Raw genomic sequence first — 22410 nt, 5'->3', positions numbered from 1 at the left:
GGAGATTCAGTGGCTTGATGCATACTGAAAGGTGCACTGTGCAGTTTTGGGTAAGAAAGTGTAATCTCTAGAGAATTTTTTTTTTTGATGCCTAAACAAACTTTTGTTGTTGTTTATGTCACTAAGTAAACAAACTGACCTTAAAGGACAATTTCATACTGTTTCACTTTGTTTTTATGTGGTGGACCCTGCCACCTTTCTTGCCTCTATGCTTCAGCTAACAGTGTGCTGGGGACCTAATTTTTCCTCTGACAACAGCTTGTTTATTCAGTCATGGAAAAATACTCATAAAGGTACAAGTAACCACAAAAATCACTTCACTACAGTAATTTGAGTGGCATGAATCTGTTACTTCCACCCCCGCCTACAGTATCTTTTGAGCAACAATAAAGATTTACTTGAATAAATAAACTGTCATCAAAGAAAAGTGTCATCATAAAGGTGTGTCATAACTGTCGATGGCATGCTGCAATGGTATGTATTGTGTTTGGAATGCTGACCACTGTCATCAGACCTATTCAGATGCATTGATTTAGATATGACGATTTGTTGGCTGTATCATGTGCCAACCCTGCAGTAGAAAGCACAATGCCATCAGCCTGGCTCTGATACATAAATCAGAAGCTACAGTATGTCATTAAAGCTCATTGTATATTTAAAAAAGGTATAGCCCAAAGCAGGTGAAGCCCAAAGAAGCACATTAGGTGTTTGCGCAGTGAATGGCAGCTGCGTCTGCTGAGCTGCTGGGTGTCACTCTCGTGGCTCCTGCCCGCCCTATCTGTTTACAAGGAGAAGGTGAGTAATTTTGTATGTATAAAGTCTATCAATAATTTGTCCTACATAGGCTATGGCATTTAACCACAATCAATCAGTGTCATGTTCCAGGCTAATAATTATTTATAGTTGTAGTAATAGTATTAACAATTCCACTGTGTGGTTTTAAATAGCTTACAATTGTTATTTTAACAACCAATCTTTAAAATCTTCAGTTACTCTGGTGGTTAACTTATCTCAGCGTATGCATTAATCAATCCTGAAAGTCTTGATTGCTACATCCCGAGTGCTCTTAATTTGTTTCCTGTGTGTAATTTAAAAGAAGTGGATGAAAGAGTCACTGCCTAGAGAACAGGTTCCTGTGTTTGGAGAACAACTCTGGGAATGGGTCAAGAAGTGGAAAGGATTTAGTGAATGACCACTTCCTCTCTCTAATGTGGAAACATCAGGATTTATAGTGGCGGAGCTGCCGGAGCCTTTAAAGAGTTCTGGTTTTCCTACCAAACCCAAATCTTGGAACTTATATCTGGTGAGGCAACCAAAAGATAATATGCTTAAAATACAGCCTGACAACCTCTCGTGTGTTGAATAAATGTCAAACGCAGACTTTAGGGTTAGTGTTTTCACAACCCTCGATTTCCTCAACTTGTCTCTCTCTGCTTAATTCATTTTTATACTTTTTCGCCTTCTTCTCTGCTGTATGCATTAGGTGACGGATTTCATTTCAAGTTGGTGGTGCCATGTAGAGGCCCCCAGGCCGGATGAAGTAAAGACAAAGTAGCTACTCTGGCTGTCTCCCTGCACCACAGCCAAACCACTGCTGATTACTGCTTGCATTGTTGCGATTCCAATGCCTCCATCAGACTTGAATATATTGAGAAAGTAAGTAAGCTGTGCAGCTTGAATGTATGCATAAGCACAGCCACATGTCCATGAATAAAGAAAAAACTGCAAGACTCTAACATGTGCAGATAGAAATTCAAATGCACATAGTTAAAGCCGGCAGCTTTAAAATTGAGGTTACTAAATATTTGCTTATTTTACTTGTGTATTTATCTACGTGACTTTAAAGTGCATTTTAGCACGGTTTGGATTGGGGGTCACTATTCCAATAGTCAGGCTGTGACACAGGCTACAACACAGGCTGTGAATTTCATTGTAATCTTAATTAATTTACCCCGACATCTTAGTCTGGTTTATCTTTTTTTAATGTAAATGTCCTATTTATCAATTGATTTTATTTCTTGAATATTTTCATTCCATTCCATTGTTTCATGTTTTTACCTCAAATTTTGAGGTGTTTGTGTTGGCCCGGGTTTCATACTGAAACTGCCGTATGACATTAAATACGTTTGTGTTTGTGTGTGTGTGTGTGTGTGCGTGCGTGTGTGTGTGTGTGTGTATGTCTGTGTGCTGACCTCTTGAAACAGTGTGCCGAGGTGAGCACCCAGCAGGTGTCAATGAGAGTCGCTCCACACACCAACCTCCCGTCTCCTCGAGATCCTCTCAATCGAATCGCAGCCTGCCACGGCCAGCCGCCCCTATGAACACACACACATATGAGATCAAATTCTGAAAGTGCACAAATAATTAAATTCATACACTGACCACATTAACATGCACACTAGTTTTCCATTATTGTTATATAACAATATTCCAAATTGAATTCACGTGATGTTAACAGCATATTCCGTTTGGATATGAGGCCCTAATGTCTCATGTAGCATTTTCCAAATATGACACATGGGATATGCAGATATTATTATTTATATTTATTCTGGTTTTAGGCATGTGGCAGGGGGCTGTGTGTGCACTTTGAGAGGCACGTCTTGGGCAAGACATTTCTGATTGGAAGGAGGAAGGAAGATGTCTTGGGATATAAATTGACCTCTTCAAGGTGGTGGTTGCATGAATAAAAGGTTGCGGTCATTAATCACAGCATGCACGGCTGGATGTGAATGGGAAAGTTAGTGGAGTAATCATTTTCAATAGCTATGTAAACATCCTAGGAATATTGTCCTTTTTGGAATGAGGTCAAAAAACAAAAATATTGTGTACATGTAAACTTAGTCAGTGATACAGATTTCGCTCAAGAGAAAACTGAGTCCTGTTCTAACAATGGCAAAAGGGAACAACTGCTACTTGATTTATAAAAACAGAGTCTGAAACATATAGCAACAGGGTGACACATACATTATATTCAAATATGATTTATGGGTTAGTTGAAGGAAACTAATCATTTATGTACCTGGCTGGCAGATTTCGTTTTACATGCAGTATTATTAAGTGCAAACATGCAGGATTTCATCTTAACACACACACGCACGCACACACAGTCACAACCACAGGACTTGGCTTTGTACGCCTGTTTCTCTGTAATGTAAATCATTCTAGATGACACATTCACATTTAACACACAGATTCTTATTCATGTGCATGCTTCCAGCTACTATAGTGTATGTTAATGTTTGGAAGTACACACAGTTGGAGATTTCTTTGCCTGCAGCTTCCCATAAGCTGTTTTCCATTTGAGACTTGTTGGCTTGAAAACGTGTTCAATATCCTTTATTCTATATGTCTCTGGCAGGCGTTCTCTGTGCTTTCATTAATCCCTCCCGTCCCTTCCAGCTTACCTCAGAGAGTTCTCTCCTCCTATGATTCGGCGCTGGCGAGTGTGCTTAAGCCGCAGACCACAAATTGAGTTGACGGGGTCTGACAGAGACAAAAGAGGAACCATTGGGTGTGTATACATGAGAGTGTGTGGGAGGGTGATGATTGTCTAACCATACATTCAGGCTCAGATGATGCTCTTGTTAAATATTTTGACTGATCGAAAAAATAATAACGTTTGAAAGACATCTCTTACCACCACATTGTGCCTGGGACAGACTAAATTAAATAAATGAGAGATCATTTTCATTTTCAGTCTTGTGTGTATGTGATGGTAAAATCTTAAAACATTAAGTGCTTTTTCAGGGGATGTAATTTATCATGCTGAAGAGACAGAGCAGCCTCCCGCACTGGTCCGAATTTCTCATTTCTCATGTGCAGTATGTGCACATGAGAAATGGAAGTAATAGCATATGTGCAGGTAACGGATAGCATGGTGTGTGTCTGCCCTAATGTTTGACAGACAGGGTGAAGCAATAACATCACTCTCTCTATTTTACCATCTGGAAACATACACACACACACACACACACACACACTGATATCTTTCCTGCTTCCCTCTCAGAATTACCTCCCGACTTCTCTTTAGTCATTTGTTTCTCATTAGTTTTTCAGTGTATATGACATATTGGAAATGTTTGCTAAACACAGTCTGATGCATTTCTCAATGCCCACACAGATGCTCTGAATAAATCACAGAGCTCATGAGATATTGAGGAGAAAAAAAAAAAAATCTGACTGACCTTTGACCTCTTTGTAGCTGGGCTGTGATTCGCCATAGTCACAGATGACCCCGGCGTCCTCACTATGGCGACAGTTGTGTGTGCCGGGCGCCTGTTTGATGCAGTCCGCTAATGAACGCTCCTCGCCGCTGCACTTCACATTGTCCACGTGAATGGGCCCTGTTCCTTCCCCGAAGTACGCCATCACACGGGCCTTCGCCACCCCACTTGGGAGGATGAGCAGGACATGGAGACATTTCAGTGCCTTGTCTTCTAAATTATATTGAACTGGAAAACCATTTCAACTGTCAAAAAAGTAGGCTGACGGTACAGAACAGGAAAAAAACATTCATGTAGCACTTTTTTGTTTCACAGAAAAAACTATTTAAAGGAGACCCATCATGCTCTTCAGTTTATTTCCCTTCCTTCAGTGTTTTTTAGATCATGAAAGTTAAAAAGTTAAAGTCTGCACCAGCAGAAGCTCCTCTCTGCCACAGAAAACACTGCTCTTGAAACACCTTGTCAGTAGACCTGCCTTTATTTCCATGACTTTATGACATCACACTGCGTCACCATGTCACGTATTTGCTAAATCACGGCTAGGGGCTAGTTTGGCATGTAAGAATTGATTTAGCACAGCTGCTTTGTTGTTGTTGACTCAGGTGTGTGTAAGCTGACCAATCAGAGCACATTGGGTATTCCAGAGAGAGGGCTTTAAAGAGACAGGAGCTATAACAGAGTGTTTCAAATGGAGGGAGGATACAGTGCTGCTGCACCTGAACCTGAAAATGAACATGATATATGTCCTTTAATAAAAAGGTGGAATAGTGACAAAGCCAAGTGCAACAAAAGCTATAACAAAGAAGTTCAAAAAAGAAACACACCAGTTTAGAAAAACAGGGAATTTAAGTAAGTCTTGAGAGGGTTTTTAAAAAGATTCAGTTGAATTTTGATGATCTAACAGTAAGAGGTAAAACTATTCCAAACTTTTGAGGCCTTTCTGAGGTCAATTTTAAGCCACGCTCTGGGAACATCCAGTGGCCTCTAGTTTGCAGACATGAGAGGCATTAACTCATACTATGGACATAAGAATTCAAAAAGGACTCGGGTTTAACCTACAGCCTCACAGGTAATAACTAATTTGTAACTGGCGGACAGTGGTGGGAGGCCATCACTTGGAAATGTGCTCTGTGCACTTCGTTTTCGTTAGAGGACAAGCTGCAGCATTTTGGACCATTTGAAGATGAGCTAGTTCTGCGTTCAGCATTTGAAATGTCTGTCGTGTGTAATGATCTTATGAGATTTTGAATGTGTATGCAATATGTATAGGCCAGCTTAAATGAAACTTTTTTATTATGTTTGGTTGTAACATGTCAGTTGGTTTGATCAGGTGATTAAAGCTCTAATTCCATTCTAATCTTTTTTTTTATGTAATTCTATGTATGTTTTTTTTTTTTACCTCAGACAAAAAATGTTCATACTATGCGTCACTGTGTTTAAATACCTGTTCCTCTGTTTTATTGTGATTGTTGTATATCATGTTTTACAAGTTGTATTTTACTATGTTGTGATTCTGTACGGCTGCTAACTCATGTCTCTTTTGTAAGAGACATCTTGATCTCAGTGGGACTTCCTGGCAAAATAAAGATAAAATAAATAAAAAAGTAAAACCACTAATTTCCACATGTCACGAGCAAAAATTCAGAAGTTGGACGACTGGCTGCTACATCTTTCTATCGGTATATGTCTGTATGAGCATGTAGGCAGTGATGATGACATGTTAGTATAGATGTTATTGTTTGACATTCTCTGGCTGTGACACACCAGGTCAAAGCCCCTTTTACAATCTGATAACGACAGTATTTGTATCACGATCTCACCTCTGACTTTAATTAGCAACCAGCTAACGCACAGAGGCCAGCAGGCTGTAACTGTGATTTTAATTAAGATTGATATATAACTGACTGAGAGGATCTCAAGTTGCATCCCCAGGGTCGGATGGGTGGCAGGTCTCGCATCCCCTCTCATCTAAATGGGGATCTCAGTTCTCTTATTGAGACATGTAGCACTGTGTCTGTGTCTCCGATAGCTCCCTGAGCGGTGTTTAGCATGTATAGGTTGAACCTCTATGTCACTTGGAAGTGAGCCTAGAGACTGACATCAAGCCTGCCTGGTGTGTTTCTGTGGCAACACACGGTAACACGACATCAGTCAAAAATGGAACGTGGATGCTGAATGCGTGGGTTAGAAAGGAAAGCCAAGTGTGTTCTCAGACATCATATTTCATGTAACGAACATCCATTTGCCGTAACTGTTCTTTTTGAACAACAGTTTATCAAAAATGGCATTCTTTTTTGAGTGGCTCTGTTTTAAACATTGCATGGAGAATGGAAGAAAAGACGCAGCCAAGGTGGTTTAGACAAGTCCTCAATCTAAGCAAAACTATTGCTATATTTATTTTGTTTTTTGTATCCTATTTCAGCAGTCACGTCGAGTGCAACACAAGAAACTATATTGGTTTTCTTGATGAACCAATGCTGCAGGACATGATGCCGCGATCATGTTCACTACAGAGGCCCTGAATGCCCAAACAAGACACGTGATACCACTAAAACCCCACTTTACAACGATTAGTGGTTTGAAAGTTATTGAACATTTTAGAATAATAGCTATTTTTAGCTGTCTAGGGTGTGAATGCATGACTTATGTTAGAGTACGGGTTATTTAGGGTTGATTTTTCGTATCTATCGCATTTCAGACAGACGTGTTTATTTCACATGTTCATATGACAATGACAATGAAATTCCAATTTTGTTCATGAGGTATAACAACATTTATAGCAGTAGTATGAAGTATTGTTACAAGTACGGTTCAGTCCACATTACAGGCTTTACTTAGACCACTCGCACATTAAATTGTTGTATTAAAGTATGTTTTCTAGTTTCATGTAGGTCCTCATTCGGGGTGACTCTGGGTTAAACTGTTTAATATAGTTTGTGTGAAAGTGTGTGTGTGTGTGTGTCTTTCTGTGTATATTTTATCACCCCCGGAGCAACCTCTAACCCTTGGGGGCTTGCTGTGTGTGTAATGACCTTTCACCACACCCTGCGCGAGACAGAATGATGATCCTAACATGGCTTTTACACGCCTCCAACACGCTTCCTCTCCCTCTCTCACGCTTATGCGCTCCAGATGTGGCTTTCATCTGCACACAGATGTGTCACAGAAAATTGGGTGGCTAAGCGATGATTCTTCCTCACTGAGGAGTGATGTGAGGGAAAATGAAGAGTTTGTTGCGGTACAGTTTTCCCTCGCCATCCCATCGCCATTGTTTTGTGAAAGTGGGACCGTGTCTCAGAGGGAAGAGATAATGGGACTCAGAGATGAGGTAGTTTGCTTGGCCTCGACGTATATGTCACTGTGAATATGTTATGCACAACCGGCCTGCCCTTTAATTGGATGTTTATTTTGACTTTGTGAAGAGGGCACAACCAAAACCCCCAATAAAAGCAGCTAGCAGCACAGCAGAGGCTCACAAGAAGTGTTCAAAAAATTGACTGCACAAAGAGATAAATTCATGTAATATTATCATTTTAAGTGACTCAACTTTTTCCATTGTAGGTTAGCTCGTAACTGGAGACAAGTGTGATGAGGTGCAAACTGAAAACACAGAGGGGTTGAGAGACGGAGTCATGAAAGCCAGGCGCAGAAAGTGGCACTGACTGTTCCACAGATGCCAAACCAGAGGAGTGGTGATGGATTTTTCGGGACAGAGCAGCCGGTCTGGCTTCACTTAAGCGAGTGAAATGTATAGAGTGATCACACTGCAGTGTGACGCAGCTCACTACTGAGATTTTCCTCAGCATTTCACTTCTACATCAACATCCTGACCCTGACTTTAAATGAGAAATACGTTGAAGATGAAAAGGGTACAGTGGAAAGGTAGAGAAAAGAAAATACTACTACCCACAGACATGCTGTGATTAATTCATCAAAATATCATCAACAAATATAATATGGCTAAATGCAATATCCAAATCACAATTTTTTTATGAAGCTAAAATGTATATTGCATTATAAATAAAGCATTGTGGTGTCACAGAGATTCCCACAGCCTACACATCATATTATTTGACATGAGGGAACGTGCTTGCTTGCACATATACCTCAGCACAAATCACATTATCATCATCATATGTTTTTTCAGTGAGAATGACAAGAAACAAAATACCATTGGCACTAAAATAGTGACTCATAGCAAAAAAAAAAAAAAAAAACGCACTAGACCTGAAACAATTGACAACTATGTTAAAACATTTTTTCATCATTTCGGATTTTAAGCCAATGTGCACATTTTCGTTTTCTCAAATGGAACATTTGCAGGTTTTCTGAGCCTTCTATGGGACTGTTGGTTGGACACACACACACACACACACACACACACACACATACATATACATATAAAATAAGTAAATATCATCATTCTAGAAAGTCAACTGCCATTTTTCAATATTTTGGTTAAATGGGAGATAATAAGTGACCGACAGGGAAAATATTAATTACTGGTTGCTGTAACATACAAAGTATTCATCTCTCGAAACTGATTTTTTCTCATCTATTGGAATTTAGATCAGCAAATGTTATGTGGAATTAATCATCTCCAGCTTTGTCTGCAACCTAGAGCTGCATCTCGCAATTATTTTCATTATCAGTTCATCTGCTTATTATTTTCATGATTAATGGATTAAAATGTTTTGTCTACAAAATGACGAAAAATTTGTGAATATTGCTCCTCAGAATTTTCTCAGAGCCCAAATTGTCTTCAAAATCAACGACATTTCATTTACTACAATTAATTACTGCAACTCTAAATTTTTGACATTTTCTCTTGTACATGGCTTAAAGGAGTAATTGTTAAAAAAATATATTTAATATTTGGAAATTAGTTTTATTTTGATCGACTAATTGATAATTTCCCAGTCATTGCAGCACTACTTGGCTCTAGTGGCCACAAGGCAAACAAAACATTTTTAGTGCTCATCCTAACCAATTAATTGTGCTTGTTGCGGTGTTTTTATAATGCTCCACAGAAACAGAGGGCTATCAATCAGGCACACACACACATACACACATACCTGTATCCCAGCTGTCGGCACACCACCTCAGCGTCACGATCAGTCCATCCGTCATCACACACCGTCCCCCATTGTCCAGACAGATAGAGCTCCACCCGGCCTTCCCTCGGGGTCTCTCCTCCCACAAGCCTTACAGGCACACCTGAAGAACACACACACACACACACACACACACACACACACACAAACAATTTAGACTGACCAAACAGACTCCCCTTCCTGGCTAAAGTTACCCAAAACCCCTGAGTCTAGAAAAAGACACAACATACATTCCCTTACAAACCTGATCTTGCAGGCCCACATGTCTAGCGGGCATGTGCACTCATGTCTCCTACAAAGGAAGTAGCTCGAACACCTGTCTGTTTTCATGCATGCAACCACTTGTGCGCCCAGAAGGGGAAATTGTTAGGCTCTCATCACTATGCGAAGATCATTTATTTTCATCCCCTCTCTGTTTTTCACACGCTCCCTCTCTTGATCCGTCCCTCTCAAATGGTTTTCACTCACGCTGTTAATCAAATCAGTCTGGGCTTCACGTTCAAACAATCCATCATCGTTTGTCTGCACACAGATGCCCTGTTATGCACCCACAAACACACACTAGTCTGAATGCCAACCTCTTTTCCATGTGTGGACAGTTTCAGGATCAGTTTACACTTCTGCCAAGTGGGCCTCTGTGGCTCTAGTACCTGCGGTTTGACCCATACTGTTGGTACTAGTCGACCCTTACTGGCAGCCTTTTGGTCTATTGAGGAGGTTGAATCAGGGGCGGACCCATTCATTGAGAGAAATCACTCTGATTGGCTGATCAGCTAAGTGAATCAGTGTGGGAGAAGAGGAATGGAAAAAGAAAGGGAAAGCCTCATGGCTCTTGATTGGCAGATGCTTTCTTAGTGTGCGTCGTTGGAAAGTGGTCACCAACGTTGCTTCGTCCTAACACAGTTAGTACGGTATATTTGCAGCCCGAAGTTTTCCTGTTTCACCTGGTGGTATGGAGAGTTATTTCCTCTGACCCAGGCGTAGAACTTCCTTTAGACAAAACAACAACCAGCCTTCAGCGCCACTGGGTCTCTGGTATCAGTTTGTTGTCTCTTGATTCTGGTGGCCCTCGTGGAGAAAAGCCGTATGAGCACAACCACCTCAATGTGAAGATGTAGTACCTTTTTGTTTAAAGTCACAGTACGCTACGTGTAATCCTATACTAAAAGATGCAGTTGCTTGGTAATAGCCATTTTGTTCAGCTGAAGCTTAAGTTATCCACATTCCCTGGTGGGTTATGTCTTTATAGTAATGAGCTGACAGTAAGATACAGCTCACAGCGTGGCCAACACATTCTTCAAGTTACAAACCAGTCTTTCAGCTGCCATGTCACCAGACTACAGAGCAGCTTTTTCCTCAGGCTGTGAAACTCCTCAATTAATCCTCAACATTCCTCTCACTGATCACCTCCTTTGCTCTGGTATGTCATAGATGCATCAGTATTAAATCGAGATGGTTTCACTGTGTCACAAGCAGTTAAAACTCCTTGTAGTACCTTTGAGCTATTGAGAATGTATCGTAGGTTGATGCGTTTGGAGCTCGAACATCAAATATATACAGTTAAAAAACAAACCTCAGCTGATATCACTTCAGGCTAAAATCATCCCCTGTTGAATGACGTGTCGCGTGCGTGGGACATAAGAATTGTAGGAGGGGGAGATTAAGACAGAGGGAGGTAATTGTGGGAATGTTTACTTCTCGGTCGGTGTTGGCTATTGAGGAAATGCTCATCTGTGTCCTCTCACTTACTAACACAAACACTACTTCCCCCCCATCGCTCAGCACACAAACAAACACATGATACGCCGCTACTCTGGCACGACGCTAATGTGACGGTCTCTCGCAACAGGCAGTGAAAGAGCGAGAGGGAGGGAGGGAGAGGGTTCAAAGCACAGCCCGGCTTATCTGGTTTTTCCCCCTTCTCCAAAAACAACAAAAACCAATCTGCTCGCGGCATGTTGGGGGGGAGAAGGAAGGATTTGAGCACACACACAAACACTCGAAACAAACGCACGCTAACGAATACACACACAAACGCCACATAGTAATGACATAATTCTTCAGTGGGTGTTTGTAGAGGATAGATTGTCCCTCCAGCCTCTTGCCAAACAGCACAAGCTCCCTAAACCCAACTTATCGTCACTTACAACATAAAAAAAAAATTAAAAAAACACAATGTATCCTCTCTGTGACATTCACCAGACTTATCAGACCTCATATCTGTTACATTCAACAGTAGGTCAGATGGTCGAGACCGGACCGGCTGCATACAGTCTGAGGTGAAATCCAAACTCTTGCCGGTTCCACGCAGTTCTGTCCCTTCACATCTTTATTGGTGTCTGGAGGCAACAGACATCAGCTTGATTAATGCCGCTACCATTCAACCATTACCTCCCCGCTTTCAGCAAGTAGCAACACAACTGAATCCTTCTGTCTCCTTTTATAAAAAGGTAAGAAGTGCAGTCCTCCAGTAGGATGATTTTGTGTAACGTGAACCAACCCGCTGGTGCCATGTAGTTGATTGCGCGGGAGGAATAGCGGCATGAGGGAGACTTACTCGCAGTCGGCCCGTTTAATCATGATGACTTTACAAGCGGCCCGGCTATTAAGGCAGCACAAGCCGACCAACAGCTGTGCCTATTAGAGTTAGCAGGACTTACATCATCCTCTATCTGTCTCGGGGAGAATGTCGGCCTTCCTCTTCTAAGTAAGACGAGATCCAATTGGCTGCAGGTCGAGCTTGGCAGAGATGTTAAAAGCAGATTTCAGATCGGCTTACACTTCCACCACCTGATATTATGAAGCGACGGGAAATTACATCAAGAATTCCATCGTGTGGTTTCCTGTTCTTCACTGGCTATGACGTTTGTTTTAAGCTATTATTGCTTATAACAACATCAATATGTCTTATTTTTCATATATATATCTTTTATCCTTATTCTTATAATTACAAAGACAAGAGTGTTAATGTATCGTTAAGAGCATTTTGAATGCACTTCCTGTGATTTTTGAGAAAGACCATTACCATCTATAAGGGCCAGCTTCATAACTGATTTTACTCAAGCAATAGGCAGAAATGTTTAAAGCTCACCAACACATAGCATGCTAACCGACAAAGCTCCCCTCTCTACCCTCTAACACCCCCACATGGACGACACCGAGTGTGTTGTTCCAATTAACTAACCTACAGTCTAAAGTAGCACTATGGTAGCTACTCTTCGTCTTTCCAAGTAACCATTTACATATGCACATACCTTAGAAACATCTCAACCACAACATCTAACGACGGCACGTACATAAACAACATTTCTGAGATAACACTGAGCCGCTCTCAGCCACCCATAGTTTCAATGTCATTAAGTAGGCCTGACAGTAAGATAAGATTCTATCTTACTGGTTGGGAGACTTTCTCCGTGGCGCTCAGGGCTGCAGGCGATGTTAACGTCTTCATGGTGTGTGCAGTCATGACGGAGCCACTCCCTCCTGTTGCACAGCATTAGGCTGGGCTCTTTCCCTGTGCAGCTCACATCATCCAAAAGAATAGGACCCAACCCCACCCCGAAGCGTGGGCCCGGGGTGATGTCGAGGCCTTCAGAAAGGAAAGTCTTACCTAGTCTGCAACGTAGAACACACACACAAACACACATTTTTTTTTTGGTTACTTATTAATAAGTAATGAGAGTGCATGCGCCTGTCTGGGGGTATTAATACTTCATATCACCTGTAACCAAGTTGTCGGCACACCACTTGAGTGTTAGAGTCTGTCCAGCCATCATCACACACTGTCCCCCACTGGCCACGGTAGAAGACTTCTAAGCGGCCCTCGTGGTTGACTGCACCCCCAACTAAGCTGACAGTGCCATCTGGAGAGGCAGGGATAGACAGACACACAGAATTCACAATTTAAACACTGCACACTGCAAACACATTCATCTCTGGCTGCAGTCATGACAAGAAAGTTCTGGGAGATCCTGTTTGGACTTAAAAGTGCCGAGATTCAGTCCTTAAGACTTCCGCCTTCACATGGAGGTCACCTGGCAACACACCAGACTCTTTCTCCTCTCCTTGTGTGTGGTCAATCCACACAGAGCCTCTCCCACACTGTTTGCTCAGGTTGAGCAGCAGCCAGCCTTCATACTTATAACTCCTAAAAGCTCAGCTAAAGGCGGAAGCTAATGTGAAGAAGGTAGTGTTTTCACCTGGCAACCTTCTCATGCGTGTGTTTGATTGAATGTTTTTTTCTTTAAACCAATTTGCCATGCCTTCTTCGAAAGAAACATTTGACTTGTCACAGCAGGAAAGGCACAAGTGTGACTCAGTGTGCACAGGGCCAAGGTCCAAGCACCACAAAATGTAGATGGAATGCAGCCATTATTAATCTAATCAGTTATATCTGTGTAAAACAAGTCTAAATGCCTGTATCTGTATATGCAAAATGTGAGTGCATTTCACTCGCATTTCTTGTGAAAAAGCAGGTGTTGTGTTACCTGTAAGAGGGTTGCAGGACACTCCTGCGTCCTCAGAGTGCAGACAGTTGTGTTCCCCCCAGGCACTTTTTGGACACTGCTCCAGAGTGAGCTCATTGCCTGTGCAACGCACCTCGTCCAGCCACACGCGGTTTGAACCTTTGCCAAAATGTGCCTGGCCCCATGCCTTCGCCACACCGCTATAAAGAATTAAGAAGGTAAGGAAGAATAGAGGGTTTTGTTTTCTGTTTTTTAATTAGAAACAGGTGTGCTGTCTGGCCCTGATTAACAGATTTCCAGGTATAGGATTCTGTATTTGTTTAATCTGAAAATTGACTGGAATAAACTTCTCGCATTTCAAATCAATCTTGGCACGCACGTCCGTGCATACATAAACATTACACCAACACCAACACCACTGTGGCATTCACAAAAAGTGCACACAGGGACATTTGAGTGTAGTGTTGCTAAATATGCATATCTCTGCGGTGGTAGAATCCGTGCAGGAACAATGAGGCTGATTCATTATCTGACCCCCAGATGTTCTTTACTGCTCGCTCCTCTCTCTGTGTGTCCGAATGGAAAGAATACTTCTCATACTTTTGGAGACAGAGGAAGATAGACTGCTGGACACCCACATCAACTCGTCTCAGCTTCCTACTCTGTCTCTCTGTTAGACTTTTTCCTCACTTTCTCATACTCACTATGTGCTTCCCTTTGTGCTATTTATGGCTGCGAATGATTATGAACATCGTCATATCTGTGTGTGTAAATTAGCGGGTGTGTGCGCCCCCTCACCTCAGCCCCAGCTGTCGACACACCACCTCGGCATCGTTGTCGTCCCATTGGTCGTCACATATCGAACCCCACTGCCCTGCATGGAAGACCTCGATTGTGCCCTCTGACTTTGATCGACCTCCCACCAGCCGTATAGGGAGCGCCATTATCGCTGAAATGCATACATTCACACGTAGTTCGCTTTAGGATTCTATGCAGGCTGATATAAAATGCAAGATTTATATAACGTATATATTGAGGACAATTATAAAACCTCCCCATTCTCAGTACCTACCTTGCTGCTGGGTGCAGGTGATGGCTGCCACTGTGGAACACTCTCCTCCATTCCAGGTAGTCTTAGGACACTGGAGCAGGTCTGGCTCCTCTCCCTGGCAATGAACTGCTCTCCAGTGGAGCTTGGCCGAACCCGGACGAAACAGGGGAACTGCACGTGCATGCCCTGAGATCCTGGAAGGGGATCAATGAGCAAGCAAGTCTTTTTTTTTTTTTTACTCATTTGAAAATACTGTTTTTAACGCGCAGCTTACACGCAGTCTTATCTGGTGAGAGGTGTCAATTACAGCATTTAAAAACATTTCAAGTGGAGATGCACGGTTTGGAATTTTACAGCTGATAACCTCCCTCAGGTGGCCAATACCAATAACCACTAATTTCACAATTTCACACAGTGCGAAAAGCAAATAAATCCAAAACCTGTAGTTTATGCACAACTGAGGATATGAAAGGCTGAGATGTAGTGAGTGACAATGAACTGAATACATTTTTTAAACAGTTGAGGTTATCACAATTTCTTGTTGCATGCATGTAATTGAAGAAAAACATGTATTTGCAACCTTATTCCTACTATTATTTACATAATGTGCTAAGAAACTAAATCAAAATGTATTACTGGGTGCTCTTAAATTAAGCGCTGGTGCACCTTCATGAATAAAGTTAAAAAGTTAGTCTGAATCCCAAATTTCCTCATATTTTGCCAATAAGTTACATATTGTGCATCCCTAGTTTCAAGAGAAGCGCAACTTAATTTGATTTGCTTGGCACTGCTTTTTTGAGATAGTTTTTGCTGAGCAAAAAAAGCAGTTTCAGCCTGGTAGCAGTAACTGTGAGCCACCTGCATGTCCATGATCTATAATTCCAGGGCCAGTACGGTCAGCAGTTTCACACCCAGCAGCTTTCAATAAGCGGCCACGTGAAAGTCATCACCAACGATTCCAGCTGACATATGGCTGACATTTGCCCTCTTTCCTTTCCACTGTGGACTTTTATTGACTCCTGTGTGAATATGCACACACAGGCATGTGTTCATGTCAGCATTGCATGCCAGCGCTGGCGTTAATGTCACCATGTGTAGAGAGTGCACAGAACGCCTCTGTTCTCCAGAGTAGTCAGATGCCTTCTCGAAACATCTACCCCCCCCCCGCTTATGAGCACTGTCGATACGTATGATCTGCCTATGGGCCCCCAACCTCCGTCCCCCGGGACCCGTCAGTGGCTCTTCCAGCACGAAAGACTCTAATAATTTGAGACAATATGACACAGTTGCATGTGTATGTGAGTGAAAGGGAGACAAAGAGGGAGCTGGCAACAAGGTAAATAGCTGAGCACTTAAGGTATTTAAATACCTCTGGGGGAATTGGGGGGGGGGGGGTTGGAATGCAAGGGTCATGCAAGAAAAGTACAAAGACTGTTCAGAGAGTGCATGCATGTGTAAGTCTGAAGCTAGTGACATTCCCACCAAATTTCCATCACACTCCTGCCATCTGTCAAAACCTCTGACGGCAGCCTCACATAGTGAACGTATCTGACAGACGGTGATTGTACTTGCACCTGTGTCTGAATGCGCATGCGAGAGGAAGAGGCGAGCAGAGTGTGTGCGTCTCACCCCTTGCCCAGCTGTCTGCAAACCACCGCGGCGTCCTCGTCCCCCCACTCATCGCTACAGACGGACCCCCAGACGCCGGCCAGATAGACCTCCACCCTGCCATCGAGCTTGGAGCGGCCTCCCTGCAGACGCACAGAGCCTGGGACAGAAAGACGGTTGGAGAAAAAGTGGATGTGGAATAATACAGCACACACAAAAAGGGGATAAAAGACGTGTCACACCATATCAAAAAGTATAAAAGAGGAGGGCGTTAAGGCACAGAAAGAGGGAGCAGGATGAGAGGCAGCTCAATCCAAAGAAGAGGAAGGCTGCGTTTGATTTTGTAGAGATGAGGGGAAAGCACATACACAGGCGCACAACTGTCTTATAAATGAAGCAGTGAATCTGTCTACATCAAAAACAGCTGCATGAACAAGTTGTCATTGCACTTCAGTTTGTGACATAACGTTTTGTGTGTGTCGTCGCCTCTGTTCTACCCGTCAACTAGTCTATAAACAGTAAAGAGATGGAGTTGTTAAATAGCACATGATGACTCTTTGCTTTTCTAGTTGTCTTTCTGTTGTCAAAGCAAGTGTTTTTGTCTTTTTCCCCAAGAACACAAAGGATTTTTACTCAGGGTTTTTCACAATTTCTTATCCCAAGTGTACTCAATCTGCACTCAAGTACGAGTACCGTTACATTACTGAAATATCACTCAGTTCCCTTTAAAACTACTGGTATTAACAATAAAGCAAAAACAATACTTGAGTAAAGGCAAGATGTTTTCTACTCAACCCTACTCAGAGTATAAGTCACTTCTTAACCGTTGAAGAGCAGGCGTTTGATCGAAGGGGTTCCTGTTTCTCCAAATCTTCAGTCTAAATTCCTCCCCCCTCCTGCTCTGTTCTGCTCAGCGGTTATGGCCACCCCTCCAACCTGCGCCTGCTGCAGAGGTTTGTGGGTTTTTTTGTCCGTATGTCGGAGTTTTCATCGACCCGTCTGTGATCGGATCGCCTAATTGGCAACAAAAATACAGATGAATGTTTCGCACAATCCAAATTGTCCTCAGTACTCAGCTATGATTTACAAAGTAACTGAGTAGATCACATTGTGTAATGCACACTTTACAAGTACTAATAAGAAGGAGTGATAAAAGTACCCCCCCCAAAAATGACTTAGTTATAGTCATTTCAGTAGTTGTCATTAGTTACTTCTACCCCCTGAATTTGGCGTCCCCATCGTCTAATCACCTTTCATAAATGGATCAATGTAAGTCAGTTCCATGTATCAATTACCGGAAGATGAATTGCCCCGGTGCCGTGCCAACACACTCCCAAGACTAAAAATACCACAGGCTGCTTGTCTTGAGCCAGATGGAAATCACACACTCTATTCCTTTCACCACTCTCTCTCTCCCTCTCTTCTACTTCTCTACCTCTCATCAAACCAGAGATGTAGGACCCACTTTGTCTTCAGTGTTGAATTTAGCAACATCTCACTGGCTCCGGCCTGTGTCATTGATACAGCTCCTGATAATGAGATGTCCCCAACCATTTTTGGACGTGAGCGGAGAGATATTATTCAGCGTGCTCGCTTCACTCTGGTGATCCCTTTGGTCTGCCTTACCGCCAAATGCATCTTATAAGCAAATACCTGAGCACTCATCATTAAGGCACAAATGTGCTTAGACTTGCCATCTGAATACACTGCAGTCACACCTGGGATAAAGTTAAAGGTGTGTCCTGTCCAATTACACCACCTCAGCTCAGCAACAGGAGCTGGGAAATACTGCAGCTCATCAGTTCAAATACAAATCCATTCAGCAGACACAGACTGACAGTATGTGTTAGATAACGTGTGGATTTCAGCTCTTAAGTGTCTAGTTGATATTTCCACAGATTTCAGATGATGGGTCCCTCCACAGAACACAGTATCGCTGTGTGTCTGCGGGCCTGCGTGTTTACCTTGTTTACAGTCGCAGTAGCCCCAGTCCACTCTGCCCGTGTGGCTCCTGAAAAAGCACCAGGGTCGGATCCTGCCGTCCGGGTTGCGGCAGTGGTTGTGCTCTCCTATCCCTTTGCCCGGGTAGCGCTCACTGAAGCCGGACACCTCGGTCCAGTTCACGCAGCGGACGCCAGACTCGGTGACGTCTATCGCCCCCCGGTAGAAGCCGTCTCTCCCGCGGCTCTGGACGCAGTCGGTGAAGGGCAGGATGAATGAAGGGACGCTGCCGGCGCGGGAGAAGCCGCGATCCGCAGCCAGGAGCGCGGCTGCGAGGGCGAGCAACGCCGCGGTCATGTTAGGTGTGTGGCTGTGCGTCAGGCAGCCGAGGACGGTCGCTTCTGTCTGCTATCATCAGCTGAGGAGAGGGTTTGCAGTCAGCCTCATCGCCCTGCCGCGGTACGAGACTGAGCACCGGTAGAGGAAAAAAAAAAACGACGCTGATCAATGAAACTCCTATTTACGTGGGCTGATGGGCAGGCAGCCTCCCGACCAAAATCACATAACGTGTTTGTAATTTCTCCCCAAATTGCAATATTATACCATTTAAATAAGTCAATGTGGTAATTATATATCGGTCCAAATATATTTATGGGAGGTGTGGAGCAGATTTAAGGAGGTAAACCAACAGTATAATGTGATCATCGCTGCCTTTTTAATCCCAGAACATGGTAATCTGTCGAGGGCTCCCAAAACTTTAATTAATAGATATTTGGCAATGTCCTTTAGCACTATCTTCCTTTTGTTTTATTCCTATGATCACGTTACCCATTGACTTAGATCGCTACTAGGGTGTGCAAGTGTTTGGTGCCTATTAAGAAAGTTAGTGTGGGAATGTTCCGTGTGGAGCCGCATCACATCAGCGAAACATGACTGGCATGCGTCCAGTTCTGACGCAGTACAGTAAAATTTACACTCGCTCTCTCTTAAACTAAACTAAACTAAACTAAACTGAAATGCTTTACAGGAGTTTATGAACTCTCTCTCTCTCTCTCTCTCTCTCTCTCTCTCTGTGTGTGTGTGTGTGTGTGTGTGTGTGTGAGAGAGAGAGAGAGAGAGAAAGAGAGCCCCTTGTGCCTAAATCCTCTGATTGGACATGATTCATGTCATTTTACTTATGAGTGAATGTTATAATCACTGTAGTAAATGGAGAATTTGCGAGCCCCCGTTGGAATGATTCACAAACGATTTTAAACTGTGTTTTCTCATCACTCAGACAAATGAACTCTAGCTACATTACAATAAAGGATATGCGAAGTGTTGATGTATCTACTTTCTGACTTTTTATTTGTGGTGTCTTAACTCCGCCCCGTGTTGTTGTTATTTTTTGGTGTCCAGTGATGAGGATGTTAGGCTGCTCTTTGCATTTTTAACTGAATGTTCATATAAACCTCCCTTATTTTAATTATCTTTATCTTCATCTAGCTTGTATTATATTATTGTTTACTCTGTTTTGTACCTTGTTTTGCACATATATATCCTCTGCGACATATAATATGTTTTGTATGTTTTAAAATATTCAATTAAAAAGAACCCCCCCAAAAAAAAGCGTCCCGTCTGGTGACGTCATCCACTGGCGTCCACTCAATCACAAGAAATGTCGACTCGGCGTCCGCCGCAAGGCCCTCGGTGAGCGGAGTCAGCCCCTGATAACCCGCACTGTTTGCCGCTTGAACCGCTCCCATCGCAGATGCAAACCCATCATCAGATAGTATTCACTTTTAAAAGACGTGCAAAAGACAACAACCAATGAGCAGTCTCAGTTTTGCGGCTACGTCCAGTCTCTCAAAAGAGCCCTAGCGCCCCGGTGTCAATAACGAGCCCACCCCTTGTGCTTCCTTTTTAATGGACTGTACAGATAGACGAAGGACAGCGAGATCCTCCCAGTGGCATTGGCAGGTAGTGGCAGTCTGTGACATGTCCGTGGCATCTATACTTGTTTACACATTTTAATTTACAAAATTTTGCAGTTTGTATTTGTTTTGCACTTCTTAATATTATAAAAATATATTAATATCTGTTCCATAGCGTAGGCTAAATAGGAATGTTAAATATTATACATATTGTACTATATATATATATATATATATATATATATATATATATATATATATATATGTATGTATATATGTATATCTGTGGTTCAGGCTTGGCTAATCGATTTAAAGAATACCCTAAACTTGAGAGCTGATGAGACTAAAGGATGAAGTCATCTCCAAAATCAACACAACTTCCATATATGTCAAATGATAGTGTGATTGTCAGAGTATTTACTTGGTTGTCAGTGTGAATATACCCAGAAAAATATAACCTTCAAGCTGGCACCAAGGGTCTTTAAAAGTGTTGCATCTGTTTAGGTCATGTTTGTCTGTGTGTTAACTTAAGGCACTTTGACCGGCAGGTGTGAAGTGCAAATTTTATGTAATTGTGCTCGAGCCTCCCTTGGAGGAATACTGCGAGGAATATACTACTGAGAATCAAGCCTCAGCCACACTTAACGTTTCTGGACCTGAGAGGATGCATGAATGCATGTTTGTCTGGTTTTTGCTAGTATGTCAATAAAAATACACTGGAGGTAACACTGAAAGGCATCCAGCAAAAATATTAGGTATGTCTGATATAGATATAGACTTACCAAACAATTTTCAGTTGTAATGTCACATCCCTGTCCCTTCTCTGCTATTGTATTCACGAAACTAGAAATTAGGTAGCTATCAGCTTCTCGTTCCTTTGTCTTCCTCTAGTGTGGCTCTGGTGAAGGCCTGGAGTTGGGCCAAATGGTTGGATGATCCCTTATTCAGACAAAAGCAAACATTAAAAACAGGGAGAGGTCTCAAAAATGTATCTCATATTCTCTGTCTTTGTTAGATTTTATTGCATCCTTTACCAGATTGGGTATATTCATACTGCACTCGTGAAAAATCAGGACACGGTTTTTACCATTGTCTGTTGAAGGGTCATTCAATCTAGTATTTAAATTTGTATTGAGGCAAATTGATGTCAACTTTTACATTTGAGCTTTTCCATTTTTTAATAAAGCAGGAAAGATTTGTGACTGCAGGCTACCAAGTGAATTTCGTAAAAAGTCATTTTGATCATTTTGCTAGTGCCATTATTAAAAGCACCAAAAAGCTTTTAAATCTCAAATAGTATACAGCTAGTACAAACATAGAACAAACAACCAGCCGAGCTAGAATAAAAGCCAAAGCCTGATGTTTGGTGCAGATTACTCAGAAAATGTGTTTTTTGTGATTGAGTTTATAGTTGCTCCATAATTTGCCATACTGTAGATGGGAAGGTGAAGCCCTAATGTGCATGCGCTGTGTTAATGTCTTATTAATGCATTCATTCATTAATAGATGTTTATTGATGTTGGGTCTCTTTCGACCGGCTGTAATTGAAAAGTGTCTGGCATTAGTTTTGTTGTGAACTGGCACTTTATAAATAAAATTCACTTGACCTTTTGAAACAAGTTCGTGTCAACAACCCCGAACTTGCTACTTGTTTATCCCATACAATACACAATCCAAAGTAATACAAGTTATTAAACCCATTTCAGTGTTTGAGAAAGTGGGGCTTTAGATGTCGTGAGGATAAACAAGAATAATCCAGGCAAGATCAAGGCACTGAACCCAAAAGCAGTTTTCCAGAGAACCAAGGTACAGCACACACTGTCCCAGTATTTCCGTGACAGGCACCAGCATCCCAAACCCTGTTGCAGACACTTGTCGTGTCAAGTGGCATCTGCAGGAATGCCAGTACTTAAGGTTTCCCAGCAGAACAATCTTTGTAATTACGTGATCACATAATCATCACACCTTAATTGTGTACTGAGACATCTACAACACATTCCCTCAAGGAACACGGCCTAAAAGGAAGTAAAGGAAAAATGCTAAGCATGAGGTCTTAAAAGTGCACCTTAATTGCCACAGGTGTTCTATGTG

At 42.3% G+C, this 22410-nt stretch overlaps 1 protein-coding gene across 1 annotated transcript in view; it reads right to left on the bottom strand.

The window, feature by feature from the left end:
• prss12 (serine protease 12) overlaps positions 1 to 22410 on the bottom strand; it is a 31568-nt gene that overhangs the window by 8147 nt on the left and 1011 nt on the right. Inside the window, exons 2-12 of the mRNA XM_030432720.1 lie at positions 18430 to 18873; positions 16487 to 16625; positions 14879 to 15051; positions 14605 to 14755; positions 13828 to 14006; positions 13062 to 13203; positions 12735 to 12955; positions 9302 to 9443; positions 4188 to 4393; positions 3408 to 3486; positions 2193 to 2315 (exon numbers count right to left, since the gene is read on the bottom strand). Coding sequence (XP_030288580.1) covers positions 2193 to 2315; positions 3408 to 3486; positions 4188 to 4393; positions 9302 to 9443; positions 12735 to 12955; positions 13062 to 13203; positions 13828 to 14006; positions 14605 to 14755; positions 14879 to 15051; positions 16487 to 16625; positions 18430 to 18763 — 1889 coding nt within the window. The 5' untranslated portion in view covers positions 18764 to 18873. The remainder of the gene's footprint in view (positions 1 to 2192; positions 2316 to 3407; positions 3487 to 4187; positions 4394 to 9301; positions 9444 to 12734; positions 12956 to 13061; positions 13204 to 13827; positions 14007 to 14604; positions 14756 to 14878; positions 15052 to 16486; positions 16626 to 18429; positions 18874 to 22410) is intronic.

This window comes from Sparus aurata, chromosome 1, assembly GCF_900880675.1.
Source record: "Sparus aurata chromosome 1, fSpaAur1.1, whole genome shotgun sequence".
NCBI lineage: Eukaryota > Metazoa > Chordata > Actinopteri > Spariformes > Sparidae > Sparus > Sparus aurata.
This window is presented reverse-complemented; position numbering and strand designations above follow the sequence as displayed.